Source organism: Poecilia mexicana, unplaced genomic scaffold, assembly GCF_051168715.1.
Source record: "Poecilia mexicana isolate PSO_F unplaced genomic scaffold, ASM5116871v1 scaffold_23, whole genome shotgun sequence".
Lineage (NCBI taxonomy): Eukaryota > Metazoa > Chordata > Actinopteri > Cyprinodontiformes > Poeciliidae > Poecilia > Poecilia mexicana.
Genome location: NW_028263392.1, coordinates 15,767,208 through 15,784,395, shown reverse-complemented (window position 1 = coordinate 15,784,395; position 17,188 = coordinate 15,767,208). Strand labels below are relative to the sequence as shown.

Here is a 17,188-nt window from a genome sequence, read left to right as displayed (position 1 = left end):
TTGTCAGCTTACACGTAACTTCTTTATGTTAGTTGAATTATGTCACTTTCAATCTTGCACTGTTTATTCACTATTTTTGATAAGGATAAGTTGGCAACCCTTGCAAACAATAGTGAAGATCTTAAATAATTATCATACATTTTTTTCTTGAGTTATCATTAACACTAAGAAAAACAAAATATGGCCTATGCAGTTAATCATTAGTCTATGATATGTATCGTTTGCTTAAATTGAACAAAATGTGGTGATTTCCGGTCACCATCTTGCAACTTTGATGACATTTACATTTTTTCTTTTTATGCGTAGTATAGCCAGTTATTTTCCATGTATGGATATTAGAGGATTTTAGTACTTTATCAGAAAACTGTAAGGTGGACTGATTTATTTTAATTTTATTTATTTACGTTAAACCAAACCGGATGTGATTTCTTCACTCGGCGCTCTCCTCTTCTGCCTGACCTGCTCGGTGAATCTGTGGGAGACTAGTCTGGACTTTTCTCCGGTTTGTTGCCGTTACCTTCCGCGGCTGCTTTTAAACGTGGATATTAAAGAAAACCGGGAGAAATTTATTTTTACCAATTTGTCTGCAGGAGAAATAAACACCGAACTCCGGACTAAGGATGTCCACCGCCTTGGAGAGCTACATCAACCGTATCCTGCTGCTGTTAGCCCGCTAGCCTGCTAATCAATGTCCGTTTAAATGAATGGAGACATGCTAGTTAGCCTAGCCAGCTAATAAGCAAACTCCGCGTTAAAAAGAATGAAGACATGCTAGTTAGCTTAACACGCTAACCTTCCTAACTACGAGGAATATTTGGTTTATTTTCTTTATTTAAAGCAGTGTGCGCAACAATGAGACAAACATTGAGAGAAATGTTAATATAGAAAAATCTGATAACTCGTTTGCTGGTTTTCGGAAGCCAATGTTATAACATTATTTTATAAAAATAAAATATGTAGATACGGAATTGTTAGTTTTAAGATTAGTTATTTATGCATTAACATTTGGTCTGTTTTTCGAAAAGGTTTCATTTGGAATAGAAAGCCAGAATAATAAAAAAAACACAAACCGTCTTTTAGCTTCATAATTGTATCGTCATAGTAAATGAGAGCAGAAGAATTTTCAATGTTTTTCCTTGTAGCCACAGTAATACAGTCGTATTCAATGAATTAGAATTTTACAGAAAAGTTTATTATTTCAGCTACACGCATAGATTAATTACACAGAGACATGTTTCTAAGCATTTATTGTGTTAATTATAATTTTCTACTTGTACCAAATGAAAACACATCATAGTGGCAGCGCTGGAGAAACTCTGGATGTCTCTCTGACTTCTCATTGAAATTGATTTAACTGTTGAAATGGTGCAGAAGAAAGATTTTTGTGCTTTAGAAACTTAATTTGAAAACTTCAGAATAACGAACAGTATTTTAAACTTCTCTGTTGTGACTGTATGAAGCTGTAGATGTTTTTCTTTAACTGCTGCTGCTTCAGGCACCGTGGCCATTGTCACGTCAGACGGCAGGATGATTGTAGTAAGTAAATGTATTTTAACTGGAGGACATTATGAACTCATGGATTCATCAGGGTTAATTATAATCAGATTTCATCCTCACAATTTTAAGAAATATATTTTTTCTTTATATTGTTCAACACTAATTGACGCTAAGTGGGGTATGAAAGATTAATCTTTTATATTTGATCAGAAAAAATATTTGTTTTGCTGAACAGGTCTTTTACAATCGACTTTAAAACAAATCTGTGTTTTATATCTGGAGAAAAATAAGTTTTTCAAGTACTTTTTAAAATGTGACCTGATTATTTGTTCAGGGAACCCTGAAGGGCTTCGATCAGACCATCAACCTGATCCTGGACGAGAGTCATGAGCGAGTTTTCAGCTCCACTCAGGGGGTGGAGCAGGTGGTGCTGGGACTCTACATCGTCAGAGGAGACAACGTGTGAGTTGTTTCCTGCCTATTAATCAGTGAAGTCATATTGACTAAAAAGTCTAAAATTCACTTTCAAACTGAGAAAATCTGCTGGAGAAAGGGGAACAGGTTTTTCAAAGGGTTTGGCTGGTTTGACTCGGAGCAGAGAGAGAGGGAACCACAGCAGCTGAAAATATAACACTTGGTCACTAATAGACCCTTTTCAGAGTGACGTCAGACAATGGCCGCCATAACTCAAAACTGGGTATCTTTACTTCCGGTGTGATTTTGCTTTGGGAACCAAGCTGAAAAATTCCCGCATTCTCATAATCTTAAGGATATAATAAAAGGTAAGTTTAATAATAACAGCATTTAAGTGTTAGATAGCTGTTATTAATCATTGTAAAATCACCATTCTCTAACTGTGTATAAAATAAACAGCCTCCGATCGGAGAGTAAACCACCTAGCAGCAGCTTTAGCCACATTTAGGAAAAAATATACTCTCTGTCAGCGCTGTAACGTTTAGAGGTTCACTTTCTATGTTTTATAAAACAGTGTTTACGTGTTAGATAACCGTTATTAGTCATTGTCAATTCAATTTACCATTCTCCAACCAACCTCCGATCATGAGTAAACCAGCTAGCAGCAGCTTTAGCCACAGTTAGAAAACATATACACCGCCGCCTGTCAGTGATGTAACGTTTAGAGGTTCATTTTCTGTATTAATGGAAAATAAAGAACAGCTTCCAACAACGTTGTTTAGAATAGTATTTTAAATATTCTGGGGCTGATTATGCATCTCTGCTCATTTCCAAGCTCAAATGAGAAACTTCACGTTCAAACACAAGTCCCCCAAAAACGCGACCGGTGAATCATTATTTTTTATGAGTTTCGAAAAAACAAGACAAAAGCCATAAACAGTTGGGCTTGACGACATTTCTATTTTTCCAGCAACAAAACGTGCATCTCCATGCACTGTTCATGTTTCTGTCCTGCTAACTGTCACAGAGTCTCTCCCAAAGACGCACAGAAGGAATAAAAATAAATACAAAAGAAAATATTAATGCGCAGTGATTTGGATAAATAACTTTAATCTGATTACTGGATTTGAAATACGAACTCGTTAGATTATTCGTTACCGAAAAAGTGGTCCGATTAGAGGAAGGCATTACAAAGCAGCGGCGGCACCGGACATCTCTGCTTATAACAAACAATCCCCTATTTTATGGGATGAGTGGCAACTCCAGTCTATAATTTAAGAATCTGATCAAGATTAGAGCCTAAAACGTTATAGTTCAAAAACAGTAAAAAGTTCTGGTTAAGGAACAGTTATGTCACGTAGTTAGCTAGCTAACAAAATTCACTAATGCAAGCTAACGGTTACGCAAAACAAAAATACCTACCTTCATAGTCAAACAGGTATTGTTCGGTGAAGAATTTGTAGCCTTTGTTTAATTTAGATTTTGTTGTCAGAGAAAATTGGTTTGCAAATCGTGATATATCTTCAAATCTTATTTTAGGCAAATGTTTTAGAGACTGTGTAAACTCCATGCTCCGGTGTTCTGTCTGATCAACATATGCTGTCAGACATATATATATATATATATATATATATATATATATATATATATATATATATATATATATATATATATATATGAAATAGACAACTTTATCATTACTTACTATGTACACCGGAACTAAGGATACACAGCTTCGAGCCAAAACGGAAGTTGTGTGACATCATGTGAAAAGGGTCTATTGAACCGATTCTACCGGACTTGTGTGGGAAAACATCCTTAAAATTTAAAACTACCTCTTGGCTTGCTAGAATGCAATTAACCAACCTCTGCAGAGTCTTGGTTTAAAATCAGTGACTTAAATAATCAAGGCTTTTATTTCACAAGCCTTTAATGTGATTAACTATATATTCATGAATCAACGTTGCTGAATATCAACAAGTAGTATTAATTCAAGCTGTATTGTAATTTGTCTACCTCGTATATCAGTGTTTTGGACAGGAGGGTAATGGTTGTGTGCTTTTATGCATTTTGTTTAAACGTCTCGTTTTAACTGGACTGTGCTAAGCACTGAGCTCTGAGGTGCTCCACAGCGAACTCCAGGGATCGAAGCTCATCAGTTTGTTCTGTTTCAGAGCCGTCATCGGAGAGATCGACGAGGAAACGGACTCCACGCTGGACCTGGGAAATATCAGAGCCGAGCCACTCAACTCCGTTGTCCACTGACCTTTAAACTCCTCCATACCTTACTCTGCTGTGTGTTCGTTTGCAAACTGAATAATGACTTTATCCTCTTATGCACCTCTGTCTGTTTGTGGGATTTTATAAAGATAATTGAACTGTTAGATATCGAAATTTGCTTTTCTGTGCTTCAATAGGAGACATTTTTAATAAACTTAATTTTTTTGTTGTCTTTGTATTGGATCTCATTTGTTTTGTTTTTTTCTAGGACACAGATTCACTTTAAGACCATGGTATTTAAAAAAATGTATGGAACAGATTTGTTTCTGTGGGATTGAGAAATTCTGAATGTTTTATTTTGTATTTTCATTAAAACATAAGGTTAAATCTCAAATACATTCACAATATAGCGGCTCATTTCTTTCAGTTTTGGCAAAATAAAACTTAATCTTTTCAAATTCACTGTTGTTGAAACATTCGGCAAAAAACTCAATCAACGTCCCACACTGACTGGGAAGCGATCCAACCAACGTGAACCGAAAAAACATCACGACCAGAACGGCATACTTCGAACTTTATAAAGTCTACTAGCACCGATTGGTGTTATCTCCTCGTTAGTATAGTGGTGAGTATCCCCGCCTGTCACGCGGGAGACCGGGGTTCGATTCCCCGACGGGGAGAAAATACCGTTTTTCATTTTTTCCACCCGCTTTACATCTTAGTGTATAAACTATTCATAATCTTGACAAATTGTGCGTCTTTCACATCACTGATGTATATATAAAGATTCTTCATTTAAAAATGAAAGATTATGCGTGTTCTTGCTTAATATTTTCCTCCAATATTTGTTGTCATTAATTGTTTCTTGTACTGTTATGCTACTGATTGCTGTATCAAATTAGAGGCAATCTATCTGGGACGTCGGTCAGTTTATTGAAATCAGTTGAAATTCCTTTTTTTTACGTTTACGTTTTTACGCATGCTGCGTATTTTCTAACTGTCCAGCAGAGGGCGCCAAGAACCCAAACATACAATGTTCTGAAAAAACGTGTATTGATTTACTAGAAAGGAAAGGTTTGTCACTAAAATTATTTTAAAACGTTTCTTTATTTATCTTCTATTTAATACACTTATAATTGTTTTTATTTTGCAATTATCTTTGAATTTTCTTCTTTGTAAAGTCTTTGAATTACTGTTTTGGTAGTAAACTAACAAAAATACGATTTTACTGTTTTCAATTTCATTATGTTTTAATCCCAGCACACTGAAAAAGTATGCATCCCTTAAGTTTAAGAAATTTTAAAAGTTATTACCTAAAAAGGTGGAAGTTTAATGGATAAATGAAAAGATATACAGAAACTATGCTTTTTGATTTGAAGATTTGCTACTTTTAGGATTATAACAGAAACTATAGAGTGTGGATCAGTTTGATATATCACGGTGAGACTGCAGTACTTCTGCTACTAAAGTGTATCCATGTTCTGCTTCTCTGTTGTTTTTTCCTACAGTCAGAGCTTTCTGCAGCAGGTTGATCTGGTCTGGACCCGGAGCCGGATCTTCATAATGAATCCGCAACCAGGAGGCACCTGGAACAACAACAAATAAGACAAATTAATCAGGTAAAAACCAGGTAACAAGCTGTCATCAGAGTCTCACCTTTTTGTACAGTCTGACCGGGAGACACCAGAAGCTCCGCCCCCACGCTGTGGTTGATTGGCTCACCTGCCTTCGATCGCCCCGCCCCCAATTTCTGCAGAACCTGAGCCAGAACCAAACCATCCACACCTACAACAACTCCTGGGTGAAGACAAAAGGGGGCAGGCGTTAATTCAAGAAATTAACCACAGTTATATTTGAATTACTTAGAAAATAACGAAGATGTAAGTTAGAGTGAAAATGTGAGGTGTGCTGTATGAGGAGTTCAAAACCGTTTTAAATACAAGCTGATCCTCCATTTTTTAACCAATTTATAATCAGTAATCAACAGAAGAATATTACGGCACGGGTGTAAAAAAAAATCTGACTTTAATCTCATTATTCTGAGTCTTTTTCTCAGAAGATTTAACTCAGAAATTTGACTTTTTTACCCTCAGATTTCTGACTTTTGATCTCATCTCAGAATAATTTCTTAGATATTATTCTTTTTCTCAGAATTCGGATTTTCCTCTGAATTCTGACTTTTTTCCCAAAATGTTTCCTTTTTGATCTCTAAAGTTTCTGAGGGGAAAAATTAGGACGGTTTTGTCAAAATTATGATTTTTTTTCTATTAGATTTCTGAAATTTAATCTCAAAAAATTAAAGTCAGAATCATTATTCATCATGATTAAACTTGACCATCTATAGGAGTCTTCAGTTCCAGTTGATGATCAGACTTCCTCAGGACGCTGTAGTAATCAGTGTGGGCGGAGCAAAGCATCCGGGCCGTCTGATTGGCCACGCCCTGAGCCGTCATCATGGCCTCGAATTTAGACAAGGCAGCTCCACCAATCACAGCGTCGTAAATCTGCTTTCTGCCCTCTGATAGGCCCGGCGCCAGGTTCGTCATCTCCAGCAGCATTCCACCTACCGGAATCAATAATGATGCGTTCTCGGTCAATTTCTGCCATTTAGCAGCTTTTAATATAAATTTTAACACCAAGCAACTTGACTCCTAAGGAGTTTTAAAGTCAAAACACATTTGATCTTTGCTGAGCAGTTTGGGATGGCAGAATAAGCAGTTATTGTCCGCTAATGGACTGAAAGTAAGTGCAAAAAGGAGTAGCCAAAGTCTTCATAAAAACTACAAGATCTTCAGAAAGTCTTGGACACTGTTGATAAAGACTATTCTGGTGAATTATTTAATATGTAGAATCAAAATGTCTGAATAACACCAATCCAACTGTAAACGCTTTGATTTCCCAGTTTTCCTGAACTCCTCATTGAGCTGTTTGCGCAACAGATGCTAGTGAGGCTAACGTTAGCCCAGCGAACCACTACAACGTCGGAGTTTAATAAATGCCAACTCGTTTCAACGCTTCCAAACGACGGTAAACACTAATGTATGCTTTTTTCGCTATATTTAGCCGTGTATGTCAATTAAATTCCTATTGAGAAGATATTAAATTCCAAAATTTAGATAATTAGCTGTGCAGCCAACCGCAGCACTTAGCTAATTGGCGACAGTTGGAGCTAAAGTTTTGCAGCTAATTAGTTGCAAAGCGCCCAGTTTTAGCTGGTTTTAATATACTACAAGGAAATTATCGGTTAGTTCAAGTTTTTAATGCACAGTTTTGGCAAAAATATGTGATAGAAATGCTTCATATTATCAAAACCTAGTAAAATACTACACTAAGCTAAGGCTTTGCTGCTGGTTTCCGTAGTTCATGCTTGACTGGTTAATGGTAAACCACATTCCTTCTGGAGTTTATGTTGAAGAAATTATTACTTTGCAGTCTGGAAACATACAGAAGTTAATTTAAATATTTTCCGTCCATATCTTAATAAGTATGAAAAATTAAAGAATGTTAATATATTAAAATATTGATTCTCATCCTATTGTTTATGAATCTATTATCAACTCATTCATTAATCCTTTTGAATTAAATATCATAGTAAAATATTAAGTTTCTTTATGCGTTTAGAAGACATTTAATGGACTCCTCCCTCCTCAGTTTATGTGGTTATATGTTGTTATTTATCACCAGTAAATATTGTTTGGGAAACATTACCAAGCACTGTCAGGTGAAATTACTCAATCAGGGGTTTTCATATATTGTGCACAACACAGAGAGCTTGTAAGACAATCAATAATGAAGCAGTTCTGAATGACAAGCTCTAACAGGCAGAGACAACACATGAGTTTTATACCAAGAATAAGGATCCAAAACAAGAGGAGAGGCAGTCTGCTTCTCATGCAGCTGTAGGAAAACGGCTCCCAACCTTGAACATGTAACCCAAAGAGCTTCATCAGGTGGGAAGTAGAATAAATATATACCTGATGGCAGATATTACCCAATAACAATTTTCCCACTACAATATACTTTTATAGTTTTAAAGGATGAAAGTTAATTTAATTTTAATAAGAAAGGTCAATTTAAGCGTGAAAACAAAAGATTATTAAGGATATCTGGAACCTGGAACTCAACTGAAACAACATTTATAAAAACAAAATATGGCATATATAGACATAAAACTGCAACCCTTTAAGTTTGAGTGATTTTCTTTGTATTTTCAATTTTGTTTTTAGGAAATGGTTGACCAGACTGAAACCTCTGGAGAGACTGCTGCTGCTGCTTGTTCTGGTAAGATCAATCTGAATTACATTTATTAATTTCCTGTCTGTAAGTGTTAAATAAGTTTCTGTTCAGTTTTGAGAAGGACCAGAAATATGTATAGCTGTTTACATTTAATCAGTACAGAACATTTTTTTAGCATTAATTAGCTGAATGTGAACCATTTTATTAAATTAATGAATCAATTAGTTTTATTTATAATATGAACCTTTATTAAAAGTAACTCAAAATGCTGTTCAAAATTAAAACAGAAAGAAGAATCTTATAATCGATTGAGACAAGACCAGCTAAGATTGTAACTGTTGACTTCAGGAGGATGTCGACCTTGAAGAGGCTTGGTGGATTTCAGCGAACGGTGAGTTTTCTGTTTTTAATGTAAATCAACAGAATATCAAGAAGCTACAATAATTAACCACAAGAAGGTTTTGTGGTTGGATTGTTGTAGCATCTTGTTGCTGGATTGTTTTTTTTTTTTTTGTTGTCTTTTTCATGTTGTTGATCCTTTTAGCTGGTGTATAAAAAAGCTCAAATCTCACATGTAGTTAAAATTTCTTTTTTTTTTTGACAACGTATTTTGCCCCATTTCCGTTTATTATTAACGGACAGTTGACTCTTATAAATGTGAAGTTTGGAAATTTTGACCTCTCATCAAACCAAACCAACTCTGACGGGGCTCTTGATGCCAAATGTTGTTTTGGTAGCCAGACTGTGAGTAGATGGTGGACATTGATTTTCGCTGTTGGTTGTGAAGCTGGAAGTTTGCGGTTGTAATGAAAAGCAGACGGACGGAGGACGACTCCAGGTGGAACTCCACCCCGTTTCTACGGTTTGCTCTGAGTATCTCAGACTCTGCTGTGGCTTTTATTCGTTAAGCACAGATGTAGCTTTCGCTTTCGTTTGGTTGGATCTATAAACCATTGTGGGTCTTAATTGGTACCAAAAAGGTTCTTGTTGTTACCGAGCGTCATGACCAGCTCCATCAGGTCTTCGGGCCCGTTTCCCTTCAGCGTCTCCAGGGATTCGATCACCTCCAGGCTGTTTCCCACACATCGGCCGATGGTCCCGTCCATGCGGCTCAGCACGGCTCCCGTTCGGATGCCCAGGCTGTTTCCTGTTTCCATCTGAGAGAAACGTCAAGGCTTTACTAGAGTGGGGCGAAACCGCTTAGAAATAAAATCTACAACACATAGATTTTAACAGATTTAAAAACAAAATGTTTCACTTGATTTTTTTTCCAAAAAAGTAGCAAATGACAGAAAATATTTTCAAAAAGTGTTTTTTGAGTTGTACAAGGGAGGATTCTTGTTTAATTACAATAATATAGTCATAATATTAGCAGAATAAAGACGCAGTTTTTCCAGGACAGCATCTTTAAATTACGAGAAAATAATTTTAATGAAAAAGTAAATAGATGTTGGGATTTAATGAGAGCAGTTCAGTCCATGTTGATATTTATTCGTTTAGTTGTTGCCTCAAACTCCAACTTCTGAAAATAATTTGATGTGGCCAAATTTGAAGTTTTACCTCGTCTCTGAAATCGATACTAAACTTCATAAAAGCTCAACATTTCTCATATTTTATGTTATTTTTCATGTAGGAGTTCTTCCTTAAATTATTTATTCTCTTAATATCATAACTTCATTCTGGTAATATTAACACTTTAATGTTGTTTGAACTTTATCCTCGTATTAGTACGACTGTATTTCCATGAATTTATTCTCAGAATTTAAAAAAATAAAAAATCGTATCCTGGCTTTACTATTCAAAGTTGATCTAGATATAAAGTCCAAATAAACAGAAGCTGTAAAACAAGATGGCCGCCTTTGGCGCGCTGACATCACTCTGAACTATGGAAACATTTCAGATTCTTCCAAAAATTAAATCTTCAAAACCAAAAATTCGATTGGATTTTCCAACGCTGTAATTTAGCTGTTTATTAAACCTGAACTGCTAGGCGGCCATTTTGGAACTGGACTCACTAAGAGCTGAGCGAGCTGCTTGGCGCTCTGCAGGTCTTTGTACAGCGCCGCGCCTCCGAACTTCACGTCCAGCACCAGAGCGGACAGAGACTCGGCTCCTTTCTTTGAGATGATGGAACCTGAAAAACCCAACAGCGGCTCGTTCACATGTACGCCCCGATCCCAGCCGTCCCACTGATCCCAGTTCAGTACCAGTAATGAGTGGGAGGCTGTCCACGGTGCTGGTGGCGTCCCTCAGAGCGTACAGTACCCGATCAGCCGGAACCAGCATCTCCGTCTGACCCACGATGCAGCAGCCCACGGAGGCCAGGATGGTCCGGATCTGCAGACAGGAAACGCCTGGTTGGTCACTTCCTGTCAGTGTTTCACATCTGGAGGAATAATCTGGCTCTCCTCACCTGGTCGGCTGATTGCTGGACGTTGAATCCTGGAATGGATTCCAGTTTATCCAGAGTTCCTCCTGTATGAGCCAAGCCCCGCCCACTGATCATCGGCACCTGGTGAAGACGAAACGAGCGCCGAGTTTACTGCAGGGTAAAGGTCAGGGTAAAGGTCAGGGTTCCCTGAGCATCTTCTGCTTCCTAGTGTCACGGCTAGCTGACTATATCAACTAAATAAGCAACATTTTCAATTCAGAAAACCTTTTTTCCTTCTAAATTATTGAATAAATAGACAAACAAAATAAATATTTATTATTTATAATCTGTTGTTTTGGTGATGCAGTCTTCAGATTTGAGATTTGAGGAACTCTATCATTCATGGAATATTCTTAGAAATGTGGATGCTAACATTAGCATTAGCATCATGTTTACCTGACAATCGCATAAAATATTCTGCAGATTTTTCATTTTAGCCACTTAAGACTTCTTTTTATTTGTAAAATACCAAAATTAAAAGATGCAAATAAACAAATGATTAAATTTATTTTTAAAATAAGAAAATCAACATTTTACTGCCTGAAATGCAATAACAGCATTCCTTTAATGAACGCTTGATTATTTGTAGCAAAGGATTCATCTGCAGCTTAAAGCTCAACCATTTCTGCTCAGATTATCAGCTCTGCGTTGAGCTGATCTGGTGATTTATTGGTTTTTTGGATCAACACATGAATAATTGGATATCAAAAGGAGCTTAATAGGTAATTTTGTTTTGTAAGTTAAAACTGCTGCTCTTGTAGTTTTGGTTCAGACGTATTTCCGAAGGTTTTTTCCCATCTTGTTTTGTAAAGTTTTGGCTTAATTACAGCTCTGAGCCTGTTGTTCTTTATGACCTTTTTTTGAGTCTCCAGTTAACGATTAATCGATTACGAAATTTGTTATTTCAATAATTGATTAATCACAATTAATCCGATTAATCGTTTCAGCCCTAGTTCAAAGTCTACCACATGAAACGCCAGAGCGACCAGAGTTCACTCATCAGTGCTGCCCCTCCCCCACCTGTTGCCTGCCCTAAATATAAAGTGTCATAAGAGGAGAATAAAAGGGAAGAACTCCTTATTGGATCCACATGAGTAACTATTCAAGGTTTTCCAGTAGAAACGCTGACCGGGTCCAGGTGTTACCTTACAGCCACAAGCCGCCAGTGCCGGCGCCAGCACCAGGCTCACTTTGTCCCCCACCCCTCCCGTCGAGTGTTTGTCCACCATCAGCCTCTTCCAGCTGTCCGGCCACTTCATCACCTCCCCGGACACCATCATCCCCCGGGTCAGCGTGCGAATCTCCGCGGCCTCCATCCCTCGCTGCCAGATCGCCATCAGCATGGCCCCTAGAACGCAGAGGCAGAAATAACAGCCGCTCGGCTTCGGTTTGGCTCTGAATCGAGTCGTTCTCACCGATCTGGCAGTCCTGCATCCGTTTGGTTGTTACAGACTCGATGAAGAACTTGATCTCCTCATCAGTCAGCTGACCTCCGTCCCTCTTCTTCCTGATCAGATCTACGATGGACAGCATGGCGGCCTGGAGAAACACGAATCTTCAGTTCCAATATTTACGTTTGGATGTTTACTGAGCCAAACATCAACTTTTTATTGGGTTTTAATTGGGGCTGATTGAATCAAATCAACTCTGTGAGTTTCTGATGACATAACATAATAAAACCTATTCCCTAATATTCCAGATTAGCTAAAATAATGTTTTCCATTTGTCAGATTTTAGTATTTCTTTGAAGTGAAGTTTGTTAGTATAGCATATTTCAGCAAAATGACAATTTAAATTGTTTTACATGATGAAAACATAGATCTTTAAATAAAGAGAAGTTATAAAAGTTATAATCCAGACCAAAATTAATATATTTTCTAGTTATATTTGCTCAAATTCAGCTCTAAATACATTTTCTTTTTAGCCCTGATTTAAAGGAACTCAGTGTTTCGGTTGTTCTGCAGTTTTCTGGAAGTTTGTTTCAAATTAGAGGAGCATAAAAACTGTTAATTCACAGTAATCAGCCACGCCCCTAACTCCTCCTAACCTCCAGCGGACTGACTACTGACAAGCTCTCCATCTCACGGGTCCGAAAAGCCTCTAATTTCTGGGTATTACCGCAAATAAGAATGTAGAGAACTTTTGTTTAAGCTGGGGGCGAGAAAGATTCGTCTAAGCTCTAAATTTTCATCCAGACGTTATGACCTGCTTCAGTCCATGATTCAGACATCGGAGTAGCCCCGCCGGTGTCCAAGCTCATAAAACACGTCTGCTCATGGTAGCTCTTTCTCTATTTATTAACGTGCACTTGTTACCAGCTTAGATAATTTTAGCGACTAGGAATAAGTCCCAGGGTCATTATTTATCTGAACTAAAGAACGTACGAAGCCACCCTGATTTACTAGGACCACAAACACTGGTTTTACAATAACCAGAAGAATTAAATCTAGTTGACTCAATTAATTTAGCTGTCCACAACAACAAATTAGACTTTAGTATTTTATTAGCAAGCTTTAGCAGGGGAGAAAAGACATACAGCAATTAACAAAGGATTACATAATCAATAGATTTAAGAAAATTTAGACATTTCACCTAATTCTAAACCCTACACTGTGTCTTACTCTAAACAGAGGCTTTGGGGGAGGCAGTATTACTCAATACCCAGATGGAGAGACGATCTTTGGCAGCAGAGAACTTTAACGTCCATGGATGGAGTCCTGTCTTTGTCTTGGTAGAATCCTTTTAGAATAGATCCAAAGTTGAACTGATGAGAATCCTCAACAAACTCAGTTCTTAATCCAAATACGATCTTTGTCTATTCCCCATGTCCACTGCAGCATCGTTGGAATCCTTTGGGTTGAGTGTGGGGCTGCAGTCGAATCAGAATCCCGGGTTGTGGGTAACCGGATCTTGTTCCTTTCTTGTGCAGCGAGCACTCATCGTCCCGGGGTATCATCACGCAGCCCTCCGTTGATTCTGCATCTCCATTTGTGCTCGACTAGAACGTTGCGGAACAAAGAACCCCGATCCTCCTTTCTGGTGTCTTTTTATTCTTATCAGCAGCCGCCCAACTCTTTCAATTCCTCTTTTTTGGTCGTGTACAGGTCAGCAGCCCACACAGCTGCGTCTTGGTTGGCCTCAACCCTCAGGCTGAGGGTTGACGCCTATTTTTAATCACTGCAGGCTGGAAACTTCCCCTTTCTTCAGGAAACCTGCTCTTCCTGTTCCATGACACTCTTTCTGTCTGATTATGATTTTTTATGATTAAATAGAAAAAAAGTAGAATTAAAGCAAAGTTTGCAGGACACTATAACAACACACACAACCAGATTAATTTTATCACCGTCTGACTCTACTGTTGGGTCTTGATGTCACCAGTGTAATCAGTATTAAAGATAACTTTATTTATTATTATTAAACTAAAATCTCCAGAATGGGGAAGTGGGCTGAGCTCGACTTTTCATAACAAAACTGAAAGCTGATTCTCCATTTTTAGTAATTTATTTAATATTTTTTGGTGATTAAATAAATAATTTAACTAAATTGATTAGAAAAAAATACTTGAATTTAGTTGGTACTGCTACATAAAAACATCAGAGTTTTTGTGTTTAAAATGCAGATTTGTCCAGTTCGAGGCTCTTTAATTCAAAAATGAATAAACTTCCTCATTTAAGCGCTTATTAAAGTCACACAGACGGTAAATCATTTAACTGAAAATCTGCTACAATTCAGCAGATTTTCTGCCAGTTTGTCTCCTCAGCAGTAACAACTTTTTATTTTGCGACTAATCTTCAGCGTCATTAACCAACCAATAAAATCTGCTTTAAATAGAGAAAAATCTGATTTAAATGTAGCGTTTAGCTGGTCATAAAAGTCAAAGTGAGTGAGGCATCGCGCAGCAGATCGATCCTACCTGTTCGGCAGTCGAAGTGGCGTTGACCTGTTGGCAGAACGACCCACCTGCAGGTCGGCGCCGTCAGCCAATCAGAGAGCAGGGGGAGGAGCCAGTTGGTTTACAGGAAACTCCTGGGTCACGTTGACGTTCATGTTGTGGTTATCTCGGTTTTGTTTGCAGACTGTCCTGTACCTTCATGTCAGGATCTGCAGTTTGGATAAAAACCAAACTAACTCGCTTTAAAAACAGGTGTGACATTTTAAGTTGCTTAAGACGTTTTATCCCTTTAATCTGCAGTTCATTCAGAAAACTTAATTAATCGGACCAGAATATTTAAGATTTTACAGAAAACTTCATTAATCGGACCAGAATATTTAAGATTTTACAGAAAACTTCATTAATCTGACCAGAATATGTAAGATTTTACAGGAAACTTCATTAATCTGACCAGAATATTTAAGATTTTACAGGAAACTTCATTAATCTGACCAGAATATGTAAGATTTTACAGAAAACTTCATTAATCGGACCAGAATATTTAAGATTTTACAGAAAACTTCATTAATCGGACCAGAATATGTAAGATTTTACAGGAAACTTCATTAATCTGACCAGAATATGTAAGATTTTACAGAAAACTTCATTAATCTGACCAGAATATTTAAGATTTTATAGAAAACTTCATTAATCTGACCAGAATATGTAAGATTTTACAGGAAACTTCATTAATCTGACCAGAATATGTAAGATTTTACAGAAAACTTCATTAATCGGACCAGAATATTTAAGATTTTACAGAAAACTTCATTAATCGGACCAGAATATGTAAGATTTTACAGGAAACTTCATTAATCTGACCAGAATATGTAAGATTTTACAGAAAACTTCATTAATCTGACCAGAATATTTAAGATTTTATAGAAAACTTCATTAATCTGACCAGAATATTTAAAATTTTACAGAAAACTTAATTAATCTGATAAGAATATTTAAGATTTTACAGAAAACTTCATTAATCGGACCAGAATATTTAAGATTTTACAGAAAACTTCATTAATCTGATAAGAATATTTAAGATTTTACAGAAAACTTCATTAATCGGACCAGAATATTTAAGATTTTACAGAAAACTTAATTAATCTGATAAGAATATTTAAGATTTTACAGAAAACTTCATTAATCTGACCAGAATATTAAAGATATTTTACTGAAACTCTAATCATTAATGCCACCAGGAGTTTCTGGTTTTGGTTTATTCAACAAGGCAACTCAAAGTGCTTTACAGGAATTAAAAGAAAATGCAAACAAAATAAACCAAAGGAAAGAAAAATAATCTAATCTTGATCTAAACTAGATACTCCTGTTCAGGGTTGGTAGATAAGTATCCTCTGGTCTGATTCCTTTTCTCGGTTGCAATAATAAGAGTCTCTCTGCATAATAATCTAAAAATGTAACTAATTAGTATAATATTGATCTAATAGTGAATACAGTTTCTAAAAAATAAGCTAAAGAGTGACTAAACTGGAGTCTCTGGAAATCCAAGTTTGTCCAATTCCCTTTATGGGCTAAATAGGGAGTACTCCACAGTTTCTAACAAAATAAAACAAAACAGAGGAAAGGATACATTAGGGCAAATGGCAACATTCAGACAAAACAAAGGGCAAAACAAAGACTTGAGTGAAGGCGGTGACGTCACAGGGACATGAAACCACGTTGCTCAGCCTCCCGGCAGAAGTCCGATAAAGATGTTGTTATTGAGGAATGATGTCCTGAGGAGCGCTCGGCTCCACAGCTGCATGGATAACAGGAGGGGTGAGGTGGGAAGGAGCATTGTGTTTACACATTTTCAAGGAGATTGAAGACATCTCCTTCCAAGGCCACACGGGGAAAGCCAATTCAGATACAGAATGTTTTAGGTCGGGTAGATTATGAATTTCAATCTTCCCTAAAGCCTCTCCGCTACATCTCAGTTCCCAGTCATCTAAATTAGTTAGGTCGTTCCACTGAACTGAAACTAGCAACTTCTCCAAGATCGATTCCATCCCATTAGTGAGTTTGAGTCCTTCTCTCTGTCCACACCAACAGTCTGAGTGTTCACTAGTTCGACTAAGTCCGTCACAAATTTGTCGATAATCCAGGAATCCACAAGCTCCAAACAGCAGAAATCCTGTTATCATGAATAAATCCAGGGTGAATCCTGCTGTGTGTCCCCGCAGGACAAGAGGCTCTCCTGTGCCCAGACTTCTCGTCGAGAAAAATGGATCAATTGCATTGAGAGATCGGTTGACCAGATCCATAATTTGCAGATTTGGACAAAAATAGAGCAAGCAGGAGAGGCGAGGGCAGGAAGGGAGCAGAGGAAAAAAACCGCCCGCCTCCACCGAGAGCAAGAGGAAAATAAATATGCATAATAAAATATGCTCAACGCTTGAAATCAGAGTTAACTGTGCGTTAATGGAAATGTCTTTAACGTCGTTAATGTTTTTAACTTGCGA

The 17,188-nt window shown here is 37.2% G+C and overlaps 2 protein-coding genes, 1 long non-coding RNA gene and 1 other non-coding gene across 5 annotated transcripts in view; 3 read left to right on the top strand and 1 right to left on the bottom strand.

Annotated features, from left to right (window-relative positions):
* Positions 1 to 423: 423 nt before the first annotated feature.
* Positions 424 to 4,369, top strand: lsm8 (LSM8 homolog, U6 small nuclear RNA associated). 2 transcript variants are annotated; one of them, XM_014986178.2, is made up of 5 exons: positions 424 to 502; positions 591 to 651; positions 1,496 to 1,536; positions 1,832 to 1,959; positions 4,086 to 4,369. In XM_014986178.2, exons 2-5 carry the CDS (start codon positions 621 to 623, stop codon positions 4,174 to 4,176), a joined length of 291 nt encoding a protein of 96 aa, XP_014841664.1. In that variant the 5' UTR covers positions 424 to 502; positions 591 to 620; the 3' UTR covers positions 4,177 to 4,369. The 2 variants fall into 2 exon arrangements, with proteins under 2 accessions (XP_014841664.1, XP_014841663.1); XM_014986177.2 differs by having other exon boundaries at positions 461 to 651.
* An 81-nt stretch (positions 4,370 to 4,450) lies between these two features.
* On the bottom strand, positions 4,451 to 14,694 carry tymp (thymidine phosphorylase). Its single transcript, XM_088002939.1, has 10 exons — positions 13,460 to 14,694; positions 12,214 to 12,337; positions 11,944 to 12,146; positions 10,781 to 10,879; positions 10,575 to 10,704; positions 10,383 to 10,501; positions 9,362 to 9,524; positions 6,467 to 6,694; positions 5,788 to 5,928; positions 4,451 to 5,717 (listed from the first exon to the last, which is right to left on the bottom strand). Exons 2-10 carry the CDS (start codon positions 12,329 to 12,331, stop codon positions 5,554 to 5,556), a joined length of 1,365 nt encoding a protein of 454 aa, XP_087859065.1. The 5' UTR covers positions 12,332 to 12,337; positions 13,460 to 14,694; the 3' UTR covers positions 4,451 to 5,553.
* trnad-guc (transfer RNA aspartic acid (anticodon GUC)) lies at positions 4,740 to 4,811 on the top strand. Its single transcript has one exon. It is a non-coding gene; the product is annotated as a tRNA-Asp (tRNA).
* Positions 8,672 to 17,188, top strand: part of LOC106917312 (uncharacterized) — a 25,672-nt gene continuing 17,155 nt past the window's right edge. The window contains exon 1 of the long non-coding RNA XR_015762068.1: positions 8,672 to 8,758. This is a non-coding gene — a long non-coding RNA (uncharacterized LOC106917312). The remainder of the gene's footprint in view (positions 8,759 to 17,188) is intronic.